The 26,717-nt window shown below is 34.0% G+C and overlaps 2 protein-coding genes and 1 pseudogene across 2 annotated transcripts; all 3 read left to right on the forward strand.

Moving 5' to 3' along the window:
* The first annotated feature begins 1,032 nt into the window (after positions 1-1,032).
* On the forward strand, positions 1,033-11,320 carry LOC110691844 (conserved oligomeric Golgi complex subunit 6-like). Its single transcript, XM_021868806.1, has 11 exons — positions 1,033-1,549; positions 1,644-1,696; positions 3,492-3,639; positions 3,715-3,822; positions 4,793-4,860; positions 5,854-5,977; positions 6,324-6,470; positions 6,601-6,864; positions 6,956-7,237; positions 8,749-8,895; positions 10,602-11,320. Exons 1-11 carry the CDS (start codon positions 1,331-1,333, stop codon positions 11,118-11,120), a joined length of 2,079 nt encoding a protein of 692 aa, XP_021724498.1. The 5' UTR covers positions 1,033-1,330; the 3' UTR covers positions 11,121-11,320.
* A 1,553-nt stretch (positions 11,321-12,873) lies between these two features.
* LOC110691845 lies at positions 12,874-20,266 on the forward strand (annotated as a pseudogene).
* A 1,532-nt stretch (positions 20,267-21,798) lies between these two features.
* On the forward strand, positions 21,799-26,717 carry LOC110691848 (probable plastid-lipid-associated protein 4, chloroplastic). Its single transcript, XM_021868811.1, has 6 exons — positions 21,799-22,341; positions 22,935-23,048; positions 23,856-23,951; positions 24,593-24,667; positions 25,309-25,376; positions 26,278-26,717. Exons 1-6 carry the CDS (start codon positions 22,030-22,032, stop codon positions 26,348-26,350), a joined length of 738 nt encoding a protein of 245 aa, XP_021724503.1. The 5' UTR covers positions 21,799-22,029; the 3' UTR covers positions 26,351-26,717.

Here is a 26,717-nt window from a genome sequence, read left to right on the forward strand (position 1 = left end):
GAAGTGAACAGGCTTTAATCTTTCATATGTAGTACACCTACAATCTCCATTGATCCACATATTCATGTGAACGAGGAAGAGAATGTCAAGGTGATACATTAAATGTTGTGTACTTGAGGATGGATAATAGATGGCAATGGCACTCCTAGCTTTGCAACATGCATTTTGGCTTGCGTCTAGTGAAGAACGATCAATATTGAAGTGTCACATTAAGGGTAACACATGTATTGTTTGTCACTTGCCAATCATTATAAATCGCTACATTGACATATCATTGTATTCAATATATGTTAAGTGGTGGCAACGGACACAAACTCGTTCTATCTACTAGAGAGTGAGAGAGATGGTTGTCATGTTTCATGACGTGTGGTATATCCTCCAGATCCCCAATAAGGGCCCATGGGGCAGTGTGCAAAGTGATATGATATCGATTTAACATGAGTTTTCTGCGAGATGCTTGCAAGCTGGGGTGAGCAAAATTTTCAAGTGTTCATAAATTATTATCAAAATCCGCAATACAACCAAGAACTAATGCAAACTATACAAACAACTAATACAATCATCTAGTTAAAACATCTAAGGCAGCAAGTTAGTTAAAACCGCTAATACAATCAACTCTTAACAACCAACTATCCACTAGTTACCAACCAAAGTCATAATATTAAATGGAGTACATTTTGTCAAAAAAAAAATAAAAAATAAAATAAAAATGGAGTACTTCGTTTATGTTTGTCAAAAAATTTGACCGATTTATGAAAAGTGTAAGGCCTCATTCACTCCATCTTATTTTTGCTGAAATGAAATTATTTTTACTGAACTGAAATTTTTTTTACTGGACTGAAATTATTTTTACTGATTTTCTGTTATATTCTTCTTTAAGTTTACTGATTTTTACTAAACTCAAATTAATTTTGCTGAACTGAACTTATTTTTACTGAACTAAAATTAATTTTATCGGCTATAATTATTTTTATTAAATATTATCTTTTTAAGGTGAAGTGAACAGAGCCTAACGCTAAACCGGATGTCATTCCCGAATGCCTCGCCGTTAATTCGAAAAAATCGTGTTAGAAAAATTGATCAAACCCCTCTACTGCTTCAACATTGTTCGCGGCACTCTCTCATCTCTTCTCTCCCCAGAGTCACTCAACAACAGTCAAGATCTCAAAATTCCCCCCATTTCATAACAAAACTCACTTCAATTTCAGCTCAAAACTCAACTTTTCCCCAAAAGTTCATCAACAATTTCCAGATTCTGCACATTTTGCAGCAAATCAATCTTCATCTTCAATCAATCAATCAATCAAATTGATAAGATAAACAATCATCAATGGGAACAGCGACATTAGCACCAGGATTATCCAGAAAGCTGAAGAAGGTTCTAGAATCTCGAATCGATTCTCCGGAACTTCTCACTTCTCTCTCCACTCTCTCCACATTCTACTCCGACAACTCTCCTCAGGCGCGCCGTAACCTCAGATCTACCATTGAGAAGCGCGCTCTTTCTATCAATCATGACTTTCTCAGCGCTTCCGACGCCGCGCAACAGGTTCTTTCTTTGTCGATTGCTCTTGGTTTGGAATGATAATGTTGTTTGTATAAGATTTAAGTGATTAATTGTTGGTTTTTGATTGATTGTTTAGGCATTGGATCAAGTTGAAGAGGAGGTTAATGCACTTGCAGAATGTTGTGATAGGTAATTATAGCATATATTATTCAAATTTGGCGTGCAAAATGGTATGGTTTTCGATGATGTTATGGGGTCGAACACGGGTTTTATTGGATGTTGATGGTTAACAAGTTGTTTTTGTTGAATTAGAATTGTTATGACTATTGGAAATAGTGCACGTTGATTCATATCATTAGAATGCAAGAATTCTCATTAGAATTGTTATGACTATTGGAAATGACAATAAAGTCGTAGGAAAGTTTTTTGATTCAGTATATGAGAAGGAGTATCTCTCTGTTCCTTTAAGTAGTATATTCTGCAAACATTGTCTTAGAAAGTGCCTTATATAGCTGTATGATGGATTCTTATGTTTTTGTATGATGTTTGACATGAAGGAGTTCACGTATTCAACCTTGCTGTCATTAGCAATGTGACAAGGTTTCCCTAAACCCGTGATTGTAATTGGAAAAGTTTCAAAATCTGTGCTGCTCCCTCCATCCTCATCAAAGTCCCATTTCACTCAAAACCTTGTTAGTGAATACATTTCCCGTTTCATCTATGTCAATTTCATTATTTACTTTTTTTTATCAACCAATCCCCATTATCCTAATTTTTTCTATTCACTTTTAATGTACCAAACTCTACTATCTTGTCGTTTATATTCACCTTTAATCAACCAAATCCCACCATCTTACTTTATTCAACTTACTACAATTGTGCAAAAGGCAAATAAGACTTTTATGAGGATGGAAATTTACGGTGACACATAAAATAGAAGCCAATGCAAGGGTGGAAGGTTGAAATAGCTATCATACACCACTTGGCGGGGAAAATTTTTAGCTGGTGAAGCAAAGCCAGTTTCAAAAGTTGGGGGTGGGGAGAGGATAGCATTAAAACACAATCTTACTAAGAGATATAAGATGGGTGTCATATCAATTTATAATTGTAAGACTAAGATGAGATTGTAATACATAGATCAATTGAACACTTAGAATAACGAATCTAAATTGTAAGAGAAGAATAGGTAAACGTTAAAAATCTTGGGGTGAGGCTAATATTAATCTAAGCTGGTGAATTTTATAGGCACTACAACCGTATTATAGATTTTTTAATAAAATCTTAAAACAAATTAAATTTCTATCACTAAGGAAATGATATACATTTTTGGCTTTATCTAAAACCTTACTCCTTAAGACACAAGTAAAACCATGCAATTAAGGATGTTTCAAAAGATAGAATACAAGAAGACAGGATTGTTTTGTATGAGGTGGTTGGCTAGAATTTGACTGATGTGGAACCTACGAAGCTCTTGGCTCTAGTTTTGATGTAGTTAATGTCAAATTGGTAGCCCGTTTAAATTAACTTTTTAAGTCTAGGCATTTAGGCAGAGATAGTGATCTCTATTATCCTACTGTTTTTTTTAATAGTGTGTGTTTGAGTTCATTCTTGATGCTTGCTCATGTCTTGTTTCTAGTCCCCATCTACTCCCTCTCCTTGTCTTGGCTGATTTTATATTACATCTGTTGTTCACTTGTTCTCTTTATCTTCTGGTGAAGATTTGTCAAGCATACTAAAGAAACTAGTAGGGGTGGGCAAGTAGTGGTTGAATGTAAGTATAAAGTTGAAAGTTGACAAAGAGAAAAATTAGTCAGTTATGTGTAGGATTTTAAATTTAAAGCACGCACCGCATGCATATAGATCAAGTAAGCCTTCATTTTATCTTGCACTTTGGTGTATTCCTCTTAAAATGCATTCTAATCATATTTGTATTTCTTGTGTACTAAATATCTAAAATCTTAAGTACTGTTCTGTGTATTGGCAGGATTGCAAAGGCTTTAAACAGCTGTAGTGCTACCACCGGGGATATCATAAGTACCACAGAAAGGCTAAAACAAGACCTTGATGTTACTACTCAGAGACAAGAGATTGTTTCGTGCTTTCTTCGTGACTACCAACTATCTAATGAGGAGGTTTGAGTTCTCTTCTTCTACACCCTGTATGTATTAGTTGGTTAGAGAAATAGCTGACAATTGCTTGCATTTCAGATAAATGCACTTAAAGAAGAGGAGTTGAATGAAAATTTCTTCAAGGCTCTTTCTCATGTTCAAGAAATTCATGCCAACTGCAAAATATTGCTCAGGACACACCATCAGGTAACTGCCATCTTTTTAGTCTCACACCATTCCGTCCTATTCATCGTTGAGCTGAAAAGCTCTTGCTGCAGATATGGTTTAGTATCCTGATATTGCTTAATGGTCTTTTGAGGAAAATTTTAGCTCTTAATAAAAATGTTCAGATTCAGATTGGCCACTACAAGTTGGAATAAATTTATATTTCGATGGTACTTGAATTGGCAGAATAAAACCATTATTCAGGAAATTATAATGAAAGTTCCAAAAATAATTTCACTGAAATATCCTAATCCCTTTTTAGTAGTTGAGTTCTTTTTTCTAAGGCTTTAAGACCTGTTGGTTGATGTAGTTCCATGGAATTCATTTAATTACAAATATCTCTCATTGGATATTTTGCTGGATACTGGTGGCTCAACTTTTTCCCCGTCCAGTGAAATTTCTTTTTATGAAACAGAGGGGTTATGAGCATACTGCCGAAAGTACAAGAACAGAGGACAAGTTGCCCTTTTACAGTTGAGAATAGATTACATTTTAGCACTGGGTTGCTGAATTTCCCCCATTGAGTAACTACAAAGACCCTGCTGACATATCTTTCTTTTGTTATGCATTTAAGGGGATTAACACATCTTATATATTGATATAGAGGGAATAATGAATAAATGTCATCAAAAAGTTCAAGATAGATAGCATAAATTTAATTTTGAAATGTGTAGAACATATAATATTGAACAACAATTGGACGTGAGCTGGAATTGTGAACCACATTAATATGAGGTAATTTTATATATGCAAACTGTATTGTTAAAAGAAGTTTAATGATAGATTTTATGTATGCTTAACAATGAGGCCAATTATGTGATTCCTTTTTCTCAGGATGGGTGTAGTGTTTCGTTTGAAACTTTACCATAAATAAAAGGAAGAATCAAAAGATTCATCTGTGTACATAAACTATTACAGACTGTAATGTGTCTCATCCAGAGTTTTATTGCAGCGTGCAGGGCTGGAATTGATGGATATGATGGCTATGTACCAGGAGGGAGCCTATGAACGTCTCTGCAGGTTATTTTCTTCTTTTATGACATATAACTATGCAATTCACTTGAAATTGTGCTGTTATGCTAAAGCTGATTGATTTTTGGTCAGATTTGAGGGAACAGTAAAAGGGATCATACACTATTAATTATAAAGGGGGTTGGGGGTAAGGATTCACCAATTATGCTTAGAATCTGTTTAAACAATGAAAATTTAACCCTTGAATGTTTAAGTAGATAAGCTTTTGATACTCTAATTCAGTATGAACTCCCCAAATTTAGCTGGGTTAAACCATTGGTGCTCACCCAGAACAACTATCCCTCTATGATATATAAATCAAATATGGAGAATAAATATGCTTTAGTATGTTTGTTGAAAAATACAAATATGGAGAGAATACATTATGATACTTCTCAAAAAACATAGTATTTAGTGTTAAATGGGCACATATCGAGTACTTAGTATTTATGCTGCTGATGTAAATAGGGAAAAGAAAGGAAAGGAAAGTTTTTATTTGGATTATCAAGCTACATAATCTCAAAGGAAGGTGTTTTTGTTTTCTTTTTTTGCCCATCTATGTGATACTAGAAAGGCTAGAATGTCAAGTGCATAATACTTGTTTGTTACCTGAACTCTTAATTTGTATAATTTTCAATCTATCAGGAGAACCATACCTGTGGGTATTTTACCATCTTATGCTCTTCTTTTGAGTAGTTTGCTTATCTCTACTATACAAACCAACTCTAGAGGAATTTGATTTCTTCCTAATAAGCCTTAATTGTCCTTTTACTTGCCCTTTTATATTCAATATTAATACACTATGAGTTGCTGTATATGGTTTTTGATTTGTGAAGACACATCTCTTGCATTAAGATCTTCTATATTATATTTGCTTGAATTTTTTATATACCATTGATTGATTTTGATTATAATCTCTCTCTCTCTCTTTCTCTCTCTCTTTTTACCTAAAGTTGTGCTAGTGTAACTTAGTACATATGCTTATACACCTCTCTTTTCCAGGTGGGTTCAGGCTGAGTGTAGGAGATTGGGAGACACTGATAATCCTGAAGTTAGTGAACTTTTAAGAACAGCAGTCCGATGTCTCAATGAAAGGCCTGTTCTTTTCAAATACTGTGCTGAAGAGGTAATTTGGTCATGGCATGAGCTACAGTTTTAATATACTTCGTTATTTTAGTTGACACGTTTTGACTTTTGGCACTATTCACAAACTATACTTTGACTCTTTTTGTGATTTATAGCTATGATAAAACATAGTCATGTGAGATCTTGTTTGAATTGTCTCAGTGTAAATTTTATTAATATCCACTTTTTATAATTTTCCAATGTTGATAATTAGAGATATTAATTATTAAAATTGTGCTTTGAAAAACGTGATATTAGAAACATGCCAACTAAAAAAGTGGAGGAGGTATAAACAAAAATTATTGTTTTGACATTTGCTGTCTTCTCATACATATGCTATATTCTAGGTAGCAAATATGAGGCACAATGCCTTATTCCGAAGGTTTATTAGTGCTCTTACTCGGGGAGGACCTGGTGGGTTGCCCAGACCTATTGAAGTGCATGCCCATGATCCTTTGCGGTATGTTGGTGATATGCTAGCATGGCTACATCAGGTTTGACACCCTCGTCTTTTGGTATTTACTCTATTTAGTGTTTTTTTGCATTTCTGGCTAGCTTTTATCATTGCTAAAGACATTTTTAGTGGTTTTACCCTAAAGTGTGTTCCTTTATATCCCTTCAAAGGCATTAGCTTCTGAAAGAGAACTTGTGCATGCTTTGCTTGATCCGGATGCTGATGTAGATGCTGGGCCAACTGCACGTCAGCTCTCCAAGAATTCCGAAGGTGAAAGTGGAAAGATTGAATCTGATTTAACCTTTGTCCTTGATCGGATATTTGAAGGAGTTTGCAGGCCATTTAAAGTTAGAGTTGAACAAGTATTACAGTCTCAACCTAGTCTTATAGTATCATATAAACTTATTAACCAGCTGGAGTTTTATACATACACGGTGAGCTAGTGAGAACTCTTTTTAAAAGCCGTTCTTTTCTCTCATTAATGATATATATTTTTGTACTAATTTTATGTTGCCGCCCTCACAGATATCGGATTTGATAGGGAGTGAAACAGCCCTTTGCCAAACACTCTGGACTTTGAAGGAAGCTGCTCAGAAAACATTTTTTGATATTCTTAAGAGTCGAGGAGAGAAGCTACTTCGATACCCTCCACTTGTAGCTGTGGATCTTTCACCACCACCTGCTGTAAGAGAAGGAGTTTCTGTTTTACTGGAAATAATTGAGACATATGATAGCATGATGATTCCGTCTTCAAAGAAGCCAGCATTTGATCCTGTGATATCTGCTTTATTAGATCCTATTATTCAGGTGACAGACTTAGTTGCTAACTTTTCACTTTTGAGAAAATATTTAACGTAATGCACTAATGCTAAATTAATATGTTTCATCTCCATTTGATGTAGCTATCCTTTTTATATAATTGTAAATTGTAATGCTTGTTAACTTTGATACTATTTCAGTTTATGACTGTTGGAGCTGCACAATGACTAGTTAATTGTATTGCCACACTTTTTAAACTTATTTGGACATGGAAATGCTCTGCAATGGGTCTATTTCAGGAGGCTAAATGCTACTGGAAAAAACAAAAAAAATTCTTCTGCTCCTTTCCCTTATTACCATTTCACGGTTTCAAATAAGTTTTGCAATTGTTATTTTGACTTTGATTAGAGGAAATATATTGAAATCTGAAATCTCTTCTTCCCATTTACATATGCTCTCTCTACCCTATCTCAATGATTTTTCCTCTGTTATGGTTCTTTACTGCTCTTATTAGTGCTAATGGATGGGAAGATCTTATTATTATATATTTTTTTTTTTTTTTTTTTTTGGGAAAGCTTGGTGTTTTCATTAAATCTGGAAGGATCAGGAGAGATCTTGATGGACTGTTGCTCTTTGGTGATGACTTGTGGAGTTCTAGGGTTTTTCTGTACTTGAAACGTTTTCTCTGGTAGAAGCCATTATTCTTCAATATAATCAGCTCTAGCATCATTCAGGCTACACCTTCAGAAACATCTGAAGTCAAGGGCTGACTATCTCTTCATGTTACTCTGATCAGATTATTTTCTTAAAATTATCTCATGCCATCATCAGTAAATGAGATATTAATGTAAAGTTATCCAAAACTTTACCTAAAGTCTAGTTAGGGTAACAGAGCAGAAAAGGTTTTTTTCTATAAAAAAAATAAAATAAAAAAGTAAATAAATAAATAAATAAATAAATCCAGAGCAGAAAAGGTTTAGCTGTCAAAATCCAGGAGTTATCCCTACCTAGAATTATTGAGATTTGTTGTCTATAATAGCTTCCTAGTGGGTTTATATACCATTATTCAGGCCATTAAGTTCTGATGTCCCCTACATGCGAACTTAGTAGTTACAGTAATTAGTAGGGAAAGTCAATGTACATCTAATGTTAATAGGATATAAACAAGGCAGCCTGAGAGAAGCTTATTTGTCTTGCAGTTTGTGTACTTTTTTGTGTTCAGTTTCATAGCTTGTTCTTTGTTTGGTTCAATAATATCCTAGCGAGTTTTCTAGGCCATTTAGATCGAAGCTTCTCGAGCATAAGCTTTTATCTATTCAGTTTACCAACATCATGAGGTTGATGTGGGATCTGGTGAAGGACCTCTTGCTTATTATGACCCTGAATGACGACATTACTGAAACAGATATAAGATGCGCTATCAAAATCATAGTGGGGGTAGCAATAGAATGCAACTCGCCAATTTTTTGTCCTTTTGCATGTCCACATGGAGAAATTTAACTCAAAACATGAGTGCCTATCAGGTTTGAGAAACTAATTAGTGTTCCTGTTTATTGTAGATGTGTGAGCAAGCAGCAGAGGCACACAAATCCAAAGGAGGTGCTCACTCATCAAGGAGGAGCAGAATAAGCTCAGACTCCAATCAGCTTAACAAATCATCAGTTGATGCAATACTGAGTAATAACAGTACCCTTTCAGCCACTCAGGTATAGAATTGCTTATGTCTTGATCTTTCATTTTCTCAATATCCTATTTTAGTACCTATTTGCAGAGATTTATGCCCTGCTTATCCTTTTTCTGTATCTTCCTGGGACTTGAGCTCGTTTGACTTTTCTGGGTAATTGGAATAGAAAAGAAGGGGAATTATTATCTTCTTGTTTGAAGATATCAAGTTTCACTGAAATGGATAGGAACACAGTTACAATAACAATAAGGACACAAGAAAATGCAATATCAAAAATTATATAACTTTAATTAAATTGATATTTTTATTTATTATTAAAAGCACATATATTTCCTATTAATTTCCATATTACTAAAAATAGTAATAAACCAAGAATTTAATTCATAGTAAATAATAATGAAGGATCTCCTCAAGTATTCAAGTGTCAAATGTCCTAAGATGTCTTATAAATGCCTTTAAAATTATAATAAACAGACACGCCTTTTGGAGTGTTCGAGACATGTCCGGTTCAATGATATGTTGCCTATGTGAAGTACCCATGCAACCTTGGTACTTGAAGTTGAAAGTATTTCTCTCTTTGGCATGTAAAATTGTGTAGTACTTGTATATAGTATTTGGAAAGAAATGAAGATTTCTTAATATATTAACTTTCTTTTCTTCCAAATTTACTGATTTTGGGCAGAAATAACATGTGAGTTTAATAAAGGAGTATATCTTGTCACCTCTGTTCTTTTCCTGTCAATTCCATTTTAAATACTATAACCAATTGTAATCTTACATGATAATCATTGTTCCAGGTATGCAACATTTGTCATAGGCAATATTGCAATTAGTCTTTTTTATTTTAAAACTAAAGTTGAGACAAATATGGCTATGAAACTGATTTGCTACACTTGGAGAATGCACCATGTGGTGATGATGTTAAGACCCTGCTAAGTGCTAACTGTAAGGTTTAAACTCCCATGCTGATTGCTGAGTGGTGCTCAGATGTTCTAGTGAATCTGAGAACATTGATTGTTTGCTTCCATTTACAGTTTTGGATGATGATTCAGCAAGTCTTAGGGAGGTTGATAATGTATGCTTGTGGAAATAGAGCTCAAGAAACTTCAAAACATATTCTTCTTCCTTTTTCTTTCTTTTTTTTTTTTTTTTTCAAATATACACCATTATCATCTCCTCAATGGCTGCCACCCTAGCAGGTTGTGGGCAGGGGACACAGAGGTCTTCTCAGCATTACCCCTGCTACAGCAGAGAGGTTGCTTCTAATTGAACCTTTATCTAATATATATAAAATGACTGACCATACTTCACATGATTAAGAAGGCTAGACAATTAAATGGATCATATAAACCGGAGTCCATTTCAATTTCAAAGCCAACAGTTAGTGAATATCTTTGACTCTGTTGGATGGACTGGTCCAAAATATGTGAGTGATATAAAAACCTCCCACGTTGTGCTTTACAAAGCAACACTTTATGATACAACTGACGGTAAAATGTTTGTCAACTTAGTTTCATCTCCTTTTCTTGGTTAATTGCATTACACTGAATTGTCCCTCATTGAACAGGCTTGATTTTTGTGATTTTCATAATTTGTCCTTTGTGTATGAATGCTAGTGCAAGTGTTCCAGACGTTAGAGCTGTCCTGAAAGGCTGGGAGCAATGAAGTCTGACTGCTTACAGTTCAACATTATTTTGTGTTCATGTTGTTTTGTTCATGTACTTGCAGAGTACCGAGACACCTTCTAAGATTTTCCTCATCAACTGCTTATGCACCATCCAACAGCCACTAATTGGGCTTGAAGCTGCAGCCAAATATGCTAAGAGCATCGGTGATATGATAGAAAATCACATGCGTATTCTGGTCAATAAAGAAGTTGAGACCATTCTAAGAAGATGTAATCTATTGAATAAGATGGCCAACTTTAGGAAAACATTCAATGAGGATAGTGAAGAAGCTACCGCTGGTCCATTGGCAGAAATGGAGGAAACTTCTCCAGCTTCATTATCAGAAAGTCTCAACATATTCTTTGGTCTCATTCTAGGTACTGAAAATTCTCTACCAGAATTTGAGCAACTGCAGGTGCCAAAACTACGGTCGGAAGCTTGTATCCAATTGGCAAAGTCACTCGCTGACGCGTACGAGCTTGTGCACAATGCAATAATGGATCCCAAGAATTCATACCCTGATCCAAAATCACTAGCTAGACATCCCCCAAACCAGATTAGGACCATTTTGGGTATTTAATTTGCTTTGGCTTTATGCAATTATATTAGATAAAGCGGTGATCTGTAACTCAGAGAATAATTTGAACAATGGTGAGTAGTGGTTGAATGCAAGAATGGTTTGGTTGATAGCTCGATATGGTGATTGATTTTGTAAAGATGCATTTTCGTTGTGGTGGTTTTCGCATAATTCATTTATATTGGAGTGTATGATTTTCATGAGATCGGTTGGACATATGAAGTATTCTATTAGTTAGGGACCAGCCTAGTGCTGCTGTGCGTGTGATAAACTTGTCATCACCTTGTTAAAGCTTCCAACAATTCCTGCAAATCAGCCGCAGACTCGATCTTGCATTGTGCCACAATCTCGCCTAGTTGCCACACTTTCTGCCTTGCATTATTTTCTTGTACCCAGCTACCTAAAATTTATATGAAGAAATTCAATGTTGATCTTCTGATGAGATACTCAGAGTAATTTACAAGTTCACCATTACACCAATATGATAAGTTTGGCATTGATGATTTAGCCTAAGTAGATCATAAATCGTTACACTAAAGAATTTTAGGTGGTTGAGTTGTATTTGTTAAAATTTTATGTAGGAAATTTCGACTTTTGCTACCACTAAAAAGCATCGCTTTGATTTTTGCTGTCTATTTAAAATTTTACAAAGTATTTTATTTTATTACCACCAAAAACACAAAAAAAATAGATTTTGCTACCACTTAACAGTTTCCGTTAGTGGTCAACCTTTAAATTTTTTTCTTGATTTGCGTGCCGAAAAATGTTACGGTAATGTTTAGAATTGACAAAAAAAATAACATAAAAGTTTCGTTTTACAAAAAAATAGTGACCTTGCCGTTATCCTACCGTTAACGGTCACCGTTAGTGGGGCCCACTTTACACTTTTTAACTTTTTTCTCGATTTGCGTGCTGAAATATATCCCGTTAAAAGTTTTAGGGGTTATCTTGTCGGATCCAAATTGAGCTCGAATTTGACAAAAAAATAAAAAACGTAAAAGCCCCGTTGTGTTTATTCTAATTTTAACTGTGGAAATCCGAATTCACAAAACGGGGCTTTTTTTTTTTTTTTTTTTTTTTTTGTAAAATTCGAGCTCAATTTTCCCTCTTAAAAAAACCAAAATAATTCTTAAAACCTTTCACGAGATTTTTTTCAGCACGCAAATCGAGAAAAATTAAAAAGTGTAAAGTAGGCCCCACTAACGGTGACCATTAACGGTAGGCCCTATCTTCTTAACGAAAAAATACAAGTTTCTGACATTTTCGTAAATAAATCAACAATTTTTTCATTAATGTGAGCTCCACAATTGATGGTGATTGGATGAATTTGTTGATATTTACAAAATTGTCATGTGATAAACAAAATGGGATCAACTAAGACAAGCTCCTTTTTAACCCAAAGCATTATCTTTTGCTAATGTGTCTATTTAATTTGGTCAGATATTGGGGTTGAGTACCCCAATGGTGAAAAAAAGATAAAAAAAATTAAAGTACTCAAAGGATGAAAAAGTAAAAAGTTAGTGCTAAGGATCTTGCTAACGAGTATCCCGGGGCGTTGAATAAGGAATAATTATATTGGTCAAAATAGTATTAAGTTAGGAATGCATGACAAAATCACGGGTCATCCGGTGTAATTAATGTTAGTTTTATTCTAATATATCCACTTTTAATTCTCTTATCTAACGCCCGGGCGCTCATTAGCTTTTGCTTGGGGCTAATTGTGTAGTTAACTAAAAAAATTTAATAAAACAATCACTACTACAATTCCCTATTTCAAAATTATAAGTAAACCGTGATCTATTTAATTGAAGCGCGTACTCTGAATTCTCCATTGAAACAGCTTGTGAATTTTTTCTCCTTTATTGAAGATTTGAAGCAGCTTCTGAGGTATGATGTTTTAATTTTTATCCATTTTAATTCATCGAATATTAATCTCACAATCTAGGGCTTATCATTAATTTTATGGTCAGTGTAGTCAATTTAGGGTTGTTGAGCTTTTGGTCGTAGTAACTGAAGTTATGAAAGATTGAAATGATCGATTTGTTGCTACAAATTTGGCATGTGCAATTTTTGTTGATATTCTTAAGCTAGAAGCGTTTATGTGTTTTTTTTGGAGCCTAATTTGATAATTGAATCAAACATTTCTGAATTTGGTTGTAATTTTTTTTATTGATGTAATTTGGTGATGATTGTAGTGTTTCAGTTCCTCTGTTTCTATGTGTATATTGAATTGTTGTAGCAACAGAAATTAAGGAGTATACAAGAAATGAGGTCAAGCAATGTGGGTAGAATATAGAAAACTATATGATATTAAAATGTGAATAGAACTTGGGTAAACAGATTAATCATATACTTCTATATAGTTTGTGTACATAGTTAGAATACATTTAAGAGGTTTTAGATCAAACTAAACATACTTTATGTATTCCACTTGTTTCATTATCTGGCATGTTTTCTATTTTATTTACCCCACTCAACTAAGTTTATTTCTTACACTCTTCTAAACTATTGTATCTACCATAATTGTACTAGAAAAGCAGAGGGAGTACTTTACTCTATGTAAAGAGTGTTTACAATGAACTATGCATTGCATTAATATCAACCCTTATACTAGATTAGTAGTATATAATCTTACATCAAAGTGAGGCATAGTCCGAGTCCCATTTTGGTTTGAACCTGGTCAGTAGTTGTTTAGGTCCGATTGACTTAGTTTCAAGTTGACATAAATCTTTTAAACATAATGCAGGCTTTTTGGATAGGAAAATTAAAGTAGCTCAATGTTGGTCATGTGATTTGTGTCCTCCTAATATAGCTTGACACCCATAAGGCGCAAGTTTGATTCTATTTCCCATTCTGTGGTTTATCTTTGTGTGTGTGGGGTGTTATCTCTTTTACACCTGCGTACATTATTCATTTTCCTTTACCTAATCCATGTATGATGGCTACCTATTGTGAACCTGTTCATCTATTCCTATACTCCTGTGGGGTGTGTTATATGAATTCATGTTTATAAATTTCAACAATATTTAATTCAAATCAAAACAGATACAAAAATAAGGAATTCTCAAATTAGATACAATATATATACGTACTTGTAACAATACAACATTTATCCAAATTGAACTACACATTATTTCATGCTTCAATAGTTCAATGTATCTCAAAGAAGAAATCTAGAAATATCCCAATGTCTCTGTCTACTAGAGTACCCAAAGAAATATGAGTCATTGTTATACAATTAAATTAAAATTAATTGCGACATAGTAGTATGAACTTTGATCGGATTCTTTTAATGTTTTTCCTTATTTGATTTTTCTTAATAGGGAGTACAAGCGTAACCTGAATTAGATGTTATATAGAATTTGTGTTTTGGACTAAGGTACATAAAATTTTTCGTTAATATATCTCCGTACTACATTGCCTCTGAAATTAGACTTTTAGAATTTATGTTTAGCATAATAGAAAGTTAATATAAGCAATATTTTTTCTAAACTGTCAAAATTGGCCGTTACTGATATTTAATGTGAAATTTGAAAATGGATCTATTTTCCTGGCTGCCCCTTTTGCCCTGGCTCAAAAGACAGGCCTGAAACTAGCTTGTTGGACCTCGACAATTAACCTTTAAACTAGTTTGATCGATGCAATGAGTTCCGACTCGGTAATGGTTGATCAAAATAAGGCTTAAGATTATATGGATATATTTGCTTCTCACAGTCACATGTGAATAATCTACTTAGGTTATAGGATTTTAGTTTGAAGTTGTCTAGTTTGATTAGATTTGAATCCCTACCACTCTACTTATTTGATATGTAGTAATTTTTTTAGGCTAATAATTGCATTAGTTTAGTTTTAATTTTTACGCATTGCATGATAGCCATGATTAAAAGGAATCTAATGCTTATCACATAATCTAGTCGAGAACTTAAAACTAATCAGACAATCTTGATAGCGTGATTTTTATTATGATTGAAATTTGAGCTACTTAAGCCCCATTCTCTGGAGAATGGTCCTTTCTTACACTGCATAACAATGCCAAATATTTTGGGCACAAAGATTTTTATTTGGTAAACCCCAGCCAGAAAGTCGTTGTATTAATGACATAAAATTTAGGGTTTCTATGTAGTAACCCTATACTGTTGACTTTTCAAGCTGTGCCCCTTCTTTTAGGAAGTTACTCATTGTAACCCTCTAGTAGAGTTAGTAATTATATGGTGATATTGCCGTACAATTAGTAACCATATGGTGACATTGCTATTATGTAGCCATTAATGGGGCTAGTTTTTAATTTTTATTTTCTCGATTTACGTGCTAAAAATGTTCTGATATAGGTTTTGGGTGTTATTTTTGCCTTATAAGGTCCAAATTGAGCTCGGATTTGGCAAAAAATAATGTAAATGCGTCGTTTTATGTAAAAAAACATGATGACACACAAATCGAGACATTTAAGTTATTTTTTGTCAAATCTGAGCTCAATTTGGTTCTTATAAGCCTAAAATGACCCCAAAACCTTTAACAAAACATTTTAAGCACGTAAATCAAGATTTTTTTATAAAAAAAAAAATCTAACCCCGTTAACGGCTACATGGCGGCAATCATATGGCTACTTATTGTGGTAGAGGGTTACAATGTGTAACTTCCCAAAAGAGGGGGCACGACTTGGAAAAGTCAATTGTATAGGTTTACTACGTAGAAAAACCCTAAAATTTAAGTATAAAATCAAGGATTTATGAGCTGTAGCTGCAACCTTGCAGGTGAACTCATTATTGAAGACTTTTGTAAAAATGAAAATGAGACGCAGTTTATGTTTATATTGTACGAAGTATATACGTATATAGCAATGGGATATGAGATGTTTCTTATCTTAGTTTTTCAATTGTTTGTGCTTTGTCTACAGGTGCTTCTTAATTTTTACTAGTTCACAACAATCAACTCCATAACTATAATGAATGAACATGCGCTGCTTCAACAAACAATTTTCTCTCTCCAGTCAGCCTCTGCATCCTCTTCCTCTCCCACCTCAAGGGTACATATGTGCTACCTTTATTCTCCAACTTTGATTAGAATAGATTTAAATTATATTTTTTTAATTTCTTGCTAGGCAATGCCGTAATTAATAGAAATTTGATGTGTCTGTGGAACTTTTTATAGGGAAACTCACTTGTGGTATGTCAATCCTGATGAAATAAAGAGCATATCACTCTTGAAGCAGTATCTGGATATCCTTTCCCCTTCTGAGAAAAAAAGTGTTCTTAGCTTCCGGGAAGACGAGGTCAGGAAGAAAGCCCTCTTAGCTCGTGCTCTGGTTCGCACTACCATTGCTAGATGTCAGTATTCATCTCTATTTGTTTTGGATTTTTTTTTATTGTTTTGTGTAAATTTAATTGGTGGATTTTTGAAGGGTTTTTGAGCTTCCGATGATTGGGAGACCTTTTAGCTTGCAATGCCTTTTAGAAATATTTTGTTTATCATTCTATTTTTTGTTAGGTTAATTGGGCATCTTTAAGCAACCATATTTCATCAATTGTTTTCAGAAAATAGGGTACTGAGTTTTTTTTTTTTTTTTTTTTTTTTTTTATGTTCGGCAGCAAACTGATAAATGTACAAACTTTCATGCCTGATTAATATACACTTAATGCTTCATTGGGATATTGAGTTGTGTTGATGTGCTACATGTGTGTGTCTCTTTCGACTTCTGGAACTAGAGTAGCTGATTGACTCTTTAATTTGAGCACAGTTATGTAGCCTTCTAGAGCGCATTGCTTTCATTTGATGCTATTGTAGCATATGAAACTATGGATACCATGATAAGCTCCATATTGTTTAACCACAATAAAAAAAAAGGTTCTAGGCTTGTACTCTTGACCTTTTAACTTAGGACTCTTAACACTGCAAGCGGTGGATTCTACAATTCTTATGTCACCCGTTTGTTTATAATAAAAATGTCATCCTTAAATAATGAGTTACTGATTTTCTGATTGCATTTCATGGTAGATCAGACAAATTCTTTTGTTGACTCGAGATCTTTGAAGTTTAAGAAAAACTCCTATGGAAAACCCGAGGTCATTGTCGTCTTCCCTTATTTAACTATTGATTTCATTACTCTAGTTCGTCATATGTCTATCATCTCTTATCATGGTTGCTCTACATTATGTAGGTTGATTGGCAAGATGTACCTGATATGAGTTGGTGACCATTGCATTTTAATTTGTCACACACCTCATCCTTGATTGCCTGTGGAATTACAACCTATTCTCCTGTGAGATATACTTTTTCTGCCTTTTAGCTTATGAAAACTGCTTACTTGATGTGGACTTTTGATTTGATCTCTATGCCATGTAGATTGGAATTGATGTTGAAGATAAGAATAGAACAACAAATAATGATGTCATATCATTTGCTCGTTGCTTCTTCTCTCCCTGTGAAGTTGATCACTTGGCCAATATTTCAGAACTGGAATTACAATACCAGGAATTTATAAAATTATGGACACTCAAGGTAATGACTAATACGGTTTAAATAATAAGAGTTCATGCACAAGTGTGACATGTGTGGGAAAAACTGTTCATTTTATTGAAAATGTCATGCAACAAGAAATACAGTTTAATAATTGTAAAACTATTTTACTTTTCCTCAATTTTACTTTTTAGGATTGTGAAGTATTTAAGGGTTCCTAAAAAGTGTTTGATACCTATATTGCTTAGAACAAGGAAACCCATCCATTTCTTGTCATTAACCAAGGCATGTGAAGGTTGAATTGGTAAATGTCTGCAATGTTAAGGGGAAGAATGAAAAAGCATTAAATAATCTACACTCACTCTATTGATGAAGACAGGACTGACAGGCCATAAGCCTTAAATTTCATGAATTGGCCCTTTCTATTCAGTATATTTTTTTGGCTTTGAAATTGTAGTTGACAGTTAACATATCTGATGCTCAGATCTCACCTTTCATGTGTAATTAAAACTTTCAGGAAGCTTATGTAAAAGCATTAGGAAGGGGCTTTTCGGCTACTCCATTTAAGACCTTCAGGATTCACTTCAAAGCTTCTTCAAAAAATATGTCTTAATATTTCAGAAACTGCTGCTCTTAAGGTATTTCTTTGGATGTTCTCTGTCCTTTTTGATGAAGTTGATTCAAATAGATCTTGTAGCTATATTATTATATGACTGGAAAATGAAAGTTTGTGGCTTACTAAGATTTCAAGAATTGATGGGGTGCTTATCTGTTTAGAACGAATCTGAATTAGAATGGTCCAGTAATTTTAGTCCAGACTCAGATTGCTGGATTGTCTGGTTCCTTAAATTTATTTATCTTTTGCCAAAATCCTACTGCTATAGTGCCTTTTGAATGTACCTCCTATGTTCTCAATCAATCACAACATATCTTTTTTACAGACTCCAATGCAAACTTTGTCCAATGTTATCTTCAATTCTTAATAACATACATGTAAAAAGCTTATAATAAAATCTCACATGATTTCAAATTATCATCTGTATAATTATGTGATCAAATTTTTTTAGTTATTTTGATCACCAAATGATCTTATAAAAAAGCAGACAATTGGATAGAAGAAAAGTAGGTCGACAAATAAGGGGTGGTAAACTATATATTACTTGGCATTCTAAATTCCAGAAAGTACCTAGCTAGGAAAAGAAAGTTATACACTTGTAAATGTATTAAACCAATGTCCGGGAAACTTAAGCTAAAAGTAAACCCTTTAAATTTGACTAGGGCTTCATTGTCCAAGAGGGGATGAGAGGAGATACAGATAGTCACTGTGGAAATTGGTAAACTAACCAAGTCAATAGACTTGACCAATAATATAAGTCAATAGAAACTTGTTCCATTAGTTCTGGGTTTCCCTGCTTTGCTCTGCAGCACATCGTTTTCGTAGTTTGCTAAACGTTAGAGCCGAGGACTGGAGCAGAATTCATGTGTTCCGGGTTGGTCTAGATTAGTTGGTCTGATTTTCAAGTGCAGGCTGGATATTCAGCTGCCCCTTCTGACAATTTGTGATTCTGATTTTCTACCTTTTCATTTTATTTTTTACGAAAAACCTTCAATTGGGAGACTAATATCTTGGAATGCAGTAGTATATTAATATGTTGTTAGGCTTGTTTTGAGAAGCTTTAACCTTCAATTGAGAGACTATTATCTTGGAATGCAGTAGTATATTAATATGTTGTTAGGACATGTTTTGCAATGTCCTTTTCTAACTTGATTTTGGCTTTTATCGGGATCTGGATAGAGATTAGATGCCTTTTTCATTATTTGTGTGCTACAAAAAAAATGCTACCAATTCTATAATGTTAACAATATATAGCTGTTTTTTTAAAACTAAAATTGTATGAGTGTTTGCATCTTACCTATCTGTGTTTCTTTCTCTAAAAATTCTAACATGTTTGGTCACTTCCACCTCATGGTGATGCCAGGAATCTGATATTGCTGTTGAATCATCTCAATTTCAAACTGGGGAATGGCAGTTGGCCCTTCTTGACTTGGATGATACTCATTATGCTGCTATTTGCACACAAAATGATAAATTCAGTAAAGGTAAGGTATTGTTTTATCAAATTACCGGTTTCAAAACATGGATATGGGATATCACTTGTTAATTTGATCCATTTGTGCAGAAAACCAATCACCTATGGCTTTGAGAGTGTGGAAAACGATTCCTTTTTTGGAAGATATGTGCATTTCTGGGACTTGTTCTGTTATCACAGTTGGTGGGCTTGTCAAGCAGCTCTGATTGTTCAATTAGCATATATTTCTGAGGATAAGTGCAAATATGATCAAATTAGTTACATGACAAAACGGTGAACACAAGAAGAGAGCTAAATCGAGAATCAAGAAAGGGATTGTTGATAGTACAATTAACTGTGGATCTGATCATTGGACAGAAGCTAAAACCAACTTATAAATTTCTGGGTGTTCAAGAGGCTCTTACTTTGTACTTCGTATTATTTTTTTCATTTTATTTGTATAACCCTCCAACATTATGCAGAAAATTTATCTAGGTATTACAATTTTTTTTCATTATTAATCAACAATTCACATTGTGGCAGTTGGGATATTGTGTTTCGTTTGAGTCGAAACGAGTATAAAATTGCCCCATTTGTTCAAATTTTAATGGAGAGGCCAATTCAATTTTCTCTCTGTTTAATGTGTGTTGGTATTTATTTATTTAGTTTTTAAGATAAGAAAAAAACATTAGGATGTTCTCCTCACGAGGGGTACTCCTAATGTATCAGAAGAAAGAATTGAAAATAAACTAGAGTTATTACAAACATCAATATTCATACTATCAGGAACTAAGTGCCCCACATTAACGATCCAATCTGTTACACGATTTGCTTCCCGATAGATGTGTTGGATACTCCAATTGTGAAACTGAGTAAGGAGAGATAGAGTGTCTTTGATAAGATACTCAATCTACCAAGGGACCGCCCATATGTCTTTTATTGCGTTAATAAGTAGAAGATTATCCCCTTCAATTTGAATGTTTTGGATGCCACATTGAAGAGCTAGTTGAACTCCTTTATGGAGAGTTACAACTTCTGCAATGAAAGCTCTGGTGCTCCCATGGTTGAAAGTAGAAGCCTTAAGAAGAGTGTCGTTATCTCTAATGATGATTCCTGCTGCTACTGAGTTGTTATGCGAAGTATAAAGATTGTTAAAAGTGTTAATAGCTTAGCCGGTAAAGCCTTGGGGGTACTGCACAAGCAAGCATAATAGAACACAAAACCAAATCCTTGGAGCTTTTCATTGTTCTTGTACAGCGGACCAATTGGATTGTGTAGCAATTGCCAATCAGTTCTTCTTCGTCACTGCTCATGTTGTTGCTTCTATTCTCCATATACTCCACCTTTGAAGAGATTCAATAGTGTAAGTTTTGAATTGAATTATTACTTTCAACAGAAACATTAAGCTTATGGCGTCAACGATTATATGAAACAGAGTTACATACAGGTTGAGTACATGTGTAATGCATGTAATCTGAATCAGCATACATGAAGTCATTTCTGTGACGTGGCGAAATAGATTCACAAACTAAATCAATCAAATAGATTAACTGGGCACTGCATTTTATCTTAACACCAACGAAGTATACTATTGATATCAACACAACATTGTTGGTAATAATGTAGGATTATTTTGGTATCCTGGTAATACGATCTAAGCACAATTTGATACCAACGAAGTGAACGAACATTATTAGAGTCATTAATGACTTAAGTTATTAGAGGCAGAGAATTTCCCGTTTTACGTATATAATAACTAAAAAGTAAAATATCCCAGCGCGTTTTGTGTGCGGCTGGCCACACCATGCGGCCTTCTGCAAAAGAACAAAGTAACCCATATAACACTAACCGAGTAACCCCTATAACTCTGACTAAGTAACCCCTGCAACACTAATGAAGTAACCCCTGTAATATTGACCGAGTAACCCCTATTAAACTAACGAAATAACCCCCATAATGGTTGGCCACGTGGTGTGGCCACACAAATATGAAAGTTTATGAAATTATTCAATAAGCTTATTTATATAAATTACGAGCTTTTTTTTAGTCGAAAAATTATGTTAATAAGTTGTTTACCAAACACTCAAAATTGCATTTTTTTTTTTTTTCTCTTTCTTGAAAGATGGTTTTAATAATCTAAAAGCTCTTTAAAAAGCTTTACCAAACAAAACTCTCAGGTTTCAAAACTAGCTCCATCTTATCTTTTGGATGGATCATGTCGGGTCAATTTTGCCGGTGCAGTTCATCCTATGAACAAGAAAAAAAAAAAAGAAATTACCATTCCTTAGCAATTCAGCTAGCATCAATTCATCAAGTCAATTTTGTCAGATTACTACCTGACACAATTACAAAAAGAAAGTTTTGGAGGGACACCATTCCATATCTCCAATATGGCCTTATCTTCTTCAGTATCTCTCCCCAAATCTTTGCCTGCAAATAAATCAATCAGAAAACTCCCAATTCATCAACCATCTTCAAACATTCAATTTCCAATCTTTCAAAACCTCTCAAACAATCCTCTCATTGATCAATGCAGCAGCAGAAGAAGTAGCAGCAGTACTAAAACTAAAGTTTCCTTCTTTCCTGCCTTCTTTACCAAAGGTAAAAATGCTGAAGCTCTAAAAATGGAGCTTCTTGAGGCCATTAAACCCCTTGATAGAGGAGCTGATGCCACCCCTGAAGATCAACAGAGTATTGATCAGGTTGGAATTTCCTCAATTCCCCCCCCCCCTTTTTTTTTGGATTTTTAATCACAAAGTTGGGGTTTATGATGATTTTGTACTTTGGGTGTTTTAGTGATGCTGCTAAATTTATCAGTATAGTACTATAGTTAAATCCCTAACTCTCTCCAGTGTAGATGGAATTTGATTCAAGGTCTTGGGAAGACTTAAACGAACTAAGCTAGTTGACATCTTTCGTGTTGTCCATATACCCATGAGTAATATATTTGAATATGTTTGACATTATGAAATGTTTTTATTGAGGGTTTAAGACCCAACAAAAGAAAAGTGGAATAAGACTTACCTTAAATTATGTGGTACAAATATATATACCTTCTTGTTGTTGTGCTCACTGCTCAGTAAACTAATAGTTCATAGGAGTCAATTTTGGTGAGAAAAAGTAGACTATATTGTCTCAGGTTTATTGATTGCATGTTTGACTCCTCAAAATGCTATATTGTACAGTATTATAGTTTGTATTTGTACACTAAAGAGTCTGGTTCAAGATAACTGCCAAAAATAGTTCTTTTCTGTAATTTGGTCTAATTTTGGTTTTTACTTGTGGTGTTCATAAGCTTACTCGCAAGCTTGAAGCGGTGAATCCAACGAAAGAGCCACTGAAGTCTGATTTACTGAATGGGAAATGGGAGCTCATTTACACTACCTCGCAAGGAATCTTACAAACTAAGGTTGTGTTATAATATATTGAACTTCAAATGCTGAACTACATATTACTACCAATGTAATGACGGTTTATCATCTTTCCACATTAGTTGCTTGTTTTATCGTCTGCCCTTTTTTTTTATTCAGAAGGAATGTTGCTCTAATTATCATATCAGATATTGTAGTAATAAAAATGTAGCCATATACACTTGTGCTTTCAAGGATTGTTCTAGTTTGCATTATACTCTTTCTTTTTTCTGACGTTTGATTTTTATGTTCAAAAGTTTAAATCTTAGGGGATACTATCTTTATACCAGTTTTCTGAGCAATTCTCGGGCATGTGTTTTCATGTACTCCTGCATATGGAGGAAATAGTGGAGACAGAGCAGCAGGCTGCATGAAATAGCATATTTAGTTCATATGCTTGTTATTTGTTGAACACTGAAGTTTGAATTTCAGAAATAGAACAGCAGTTCAAACTTTCCAGTTTAATAATTACAGAAAACATGAGAGACTTTACTTAGTGACGGCATTGCCTATGCTACCTAGGAGTATAGGATTATCAGTTGCAATTTAAGACAAAAACCATATTCTATGAGTTGATCAAGCCAGTTTCCATGCACTGAACATGAAATCAAGTAGTAAATACATAATTTATGAAGAAAACTAGTAAATTTTAAAAAGCTGAGCATATTATTGTAAGTTGACTTGGGTTTTTTTTATAGTTCATAGTCCTCAAATTGAACTAGATGTTCTCGCTTATAATCATGACTTAGGCTTCTTCTATTCCTGAACGAAGTTCTGTAATCTGCTCACCTTTTTTATTTTGACAGAGACCTAAATTCTTAAGATCAAAAGTGAACTATCAAGCAATAAATGCAGATACACTTCGGGCCCAGAATATGGAAAGTTGGCCATTTTTTAACCAGGTAACACTGATTGCCTTTGTTTTTATCTCGCTCAAAGAAGTTATACATACTGATTAAATGATTGTATAGTCCGTATTATTTTGTTTGAACTTTTCCTGCTATCCTTCTACTTATTACAATTCACAGGTGATTAAGGATTGTTGAGCTAGGCTATTTCTTTTTGGAAATATCCGAGAAAGGTTCCAATACATCACATTTTTTAGGTTTAAAAAGCTGCTTTCTTAAGTTGAGAAACTGTCCTATATTGTTAAAACTGTCCTTTTTAAGTATGGTGAGGAGCTGTTAGGTTTGTATTAGTTTTTTCTCACTTTAATCATACCTCAGTGTATACATAAATATTAGACTCTTATGTACTTGTAGCATTTAAGATAATTTTTTCTAACCACTTATAATCTCATATGTAATTTGGACTGCAGTGCCAAGATGCTAATGTATCCCGAAACATTCATTTCTTGCTTACTGGTCCAAAAACTCATTAGCCTTCAATCTTAGTTACTGAGTGACTCACATTAAATGTTGTTTGGTGTCAACAAATTTACAGTATGTTGTAGTATCTTCTATTCCTGCACGACAGATAATATACTTTAATCATCGATGGTTTTAATTTTTCTTACTAATGTGCTCATATGGATGTTTTCCAGGTCACAGCAGATCTCACTCCGGTCAATTCAAGAAAAGTAGCTGTGAAATTTGATTATTTCAAAATAGGAGGGCTGGTAATAACTCCAATATTATTCATAATATATCTAGTTGGTTTTTTTTTAAAGCTTTTACGGAGGAACAAGCAAATAAAATTTGTGAGTATATTAATCAAGGACACATATATTGTATTTCTACTTCCTATAATTTACTGCAAAAGGGGGATTGAATAAGCACTTGCCTAGTTCTCTTTGAACATATTGTTTTTCCTTTACAATGTTCTTTTTGCATAATCAATGATACCTTTTAGACACCCATGATCAAAGAGACAAGATCAATTATAAAAATATAATATAATGGCCAGTGTTATGATTGATATAACTTGCATCTTATCTGAGTGCTTTTCTTTTCCTTCTCGGAGATGCCTAGTTTGAATTAGTGCAATGACTGTATCTCTGCCTTGCAAAGATTTCTTTATTCTTACTGCTTTTGATTTGGTTACGATTAAAAACCCATATTTACGTCGTCACTATCACCTCATTGCTAAAACCTAAAGCCCTATGATAGGAAGTCAGCCAAATTTCTTACGAAATACCTAGTGCATGAATTGTGAAAATTTTCAGTCAGTCACTAGAATAAGAGGCAGCTCCAACATGAGTTCTTTTTTATGCTATATCTTGATTTCTAGTTAAGTATGATTAATAGTCTTCCTATGCAGATACCTGTGAAGGCACCAGATTCTGCGCGTGGATCATTGGAAATCACTTACTTAGATGAAGAGTTACGGTATGCAGCTTAAAAATAACATCTGTTTTGTATTGAACATGATCTATATTACGCGAGGTGGATTTCTGTGAGAACTATCTTTAGGGTGCTTAACATGTGAATCAATATTAACTCTCTGTTGAGAACACGTGTCTCCTGATTGACATAAGAAACTGAAAGTAAGTGAGACTTTAGATTCATAAAACAATGATCCAAAGCTCTAAACTATCAGCTTGGATGATAAGTATTTTCTCTTGCATAATACTCCCCATTAACCCCAAATATGTATCTGCTGGGCGAAAATGCACCCAACTACACTGTTCAAGATTCTAGTTCCTACAAAAGCAATTGCTACTAGTATATTTATTGCCTTCCTAATGTCTTCTACCATACTTCTTTATATAGAATCCTGATACTACTGTGACTTACCTATACCGCCATGCAGCTCATTTTGAGTCTTACCTAATTCCTATTATCTCATTTTTAATAGTGTTATCATTTAATAACGGGATGGTTCTTACTATTTTTTTTATCACTTTGCATTTTACACAGTCCTTTTTAATTCTCCTAAATATACATGTCTTGTGAATAGTGAACTAGGACAGTAAATGCAACACGTACAAAAGAAATGCAGTGTTACATTGAAAGTGTTGAGTTCTTACTTCTGTCACTGCTGTTCTTAATACTATGCTTCCATTAGTGTTTTGGGAATAGTTTCTAGTATTGACAAGTAATAGCTTATATCAAAACTTGTTGGGCTGACTTTTACTTCTAACTATATTTGCAATTTGCCCTTATGTAATCAATGGTTTGAGCAAGGTTATAAACAACTTGCATTGGTCTGAGATTGCTTTACATTCATGTGTACTAATTCTATCAATTGGTTTGTTGCTGATTAAAGGGTGTTATCATTTTTTTCCAGGGTATCAAGAGGAGACAAAGGAAACTTGTTCGTCTTAAAAATGGTTGATCGATCATACAGAATTCCAAGCTAACGAGTAAATCTGTGAATGTCAACCGGTCTTATGTCTGGTCTTCTTCGGGGCATATTCAAGACTTCAATGCTCTAAGCAGTACATGACTTTTTTCTTCTATTTTTTTTCCTTCGATATACAAATAAAATCAGAGATTAGTCTGAAAATTGTGTACAATATGATTTTTACATTACACTCTTATAGGCTTGTATAATACAAAATGTGAGTGTTGTATACTTGTATACACCGAACCGATGGTGTATTTCTAAAATTGTCTAATTTGAGAATCAGTCACTAATTGATTGTTCAATAGGTCGGTGCTGGCTTTATGTATGCATTTATAATTTGAATGACAAAATATCTTGACTAATTAATGGGAATTGTTATA

The sequence above is a fragment of the Chenopodium quinoa genome, unplaced genomic scaffold (assembly GCF_001683475.1).
Source record: "Chenopodium quinoa cultivar QQ74 unplaced genomic scaffold, ASM168347v1, whole genome shotgun sequence".
NCBI classification, from domain to species: Eukaryota; Viridiplantae; Streptophyta; class Magnoliopsida; order Caryophyllales; family Amaranthaceae; genus Chenopodium; species Chenopodium quinoa.

Excerpts from the sequence above, each read along its gene's own strand:
- LOC110691844 (XM_021868806.1), top strand. The coding sequence starts at position 1,331 with ATGGGAACAGCGACATTAGCACCAGGATTATCCAGAAAGCTGAAGAAG. Across the intron at positions 3,823-4,792 it reads TGCTCAGGACACACCATCAG|CGTGCAGGGCTGGAATTGAT; the intron begins GTAACTGCCATC and ends GTTTTATTGCAG. Across the intron at positions 5,978-6,323 it reads TCAAATACTGTGCTGAAGAG|GTAGCAAATATGAGGCACAA; the intron begins GTAATTTGGTCA and ends GCTATATTCTAG.
- LOC110691848 (XM_021868811.1), top strand. The coding sequence starts at position 22,030 with ATGGCCTTATCTTCTTCAGTATCTCTCCCCAAATCTTTGCCTGCAAAT. Across the intron at positions 23,952-24,592 it reads GTTGGCCATTTTTTAACCAG|GTCACAGCAGATCTCACTCC; the intron begins GTAACACTGATT and ends GATGTTTTCCAG. Across the intron at positions 25,377-26,277 it reads TACTTAGATGAAGAGTTACG|GGTATCAAGAGGAGACAAAG; the intron begins GTATGCAGCTTA and ends ATTTTTTTCCAG.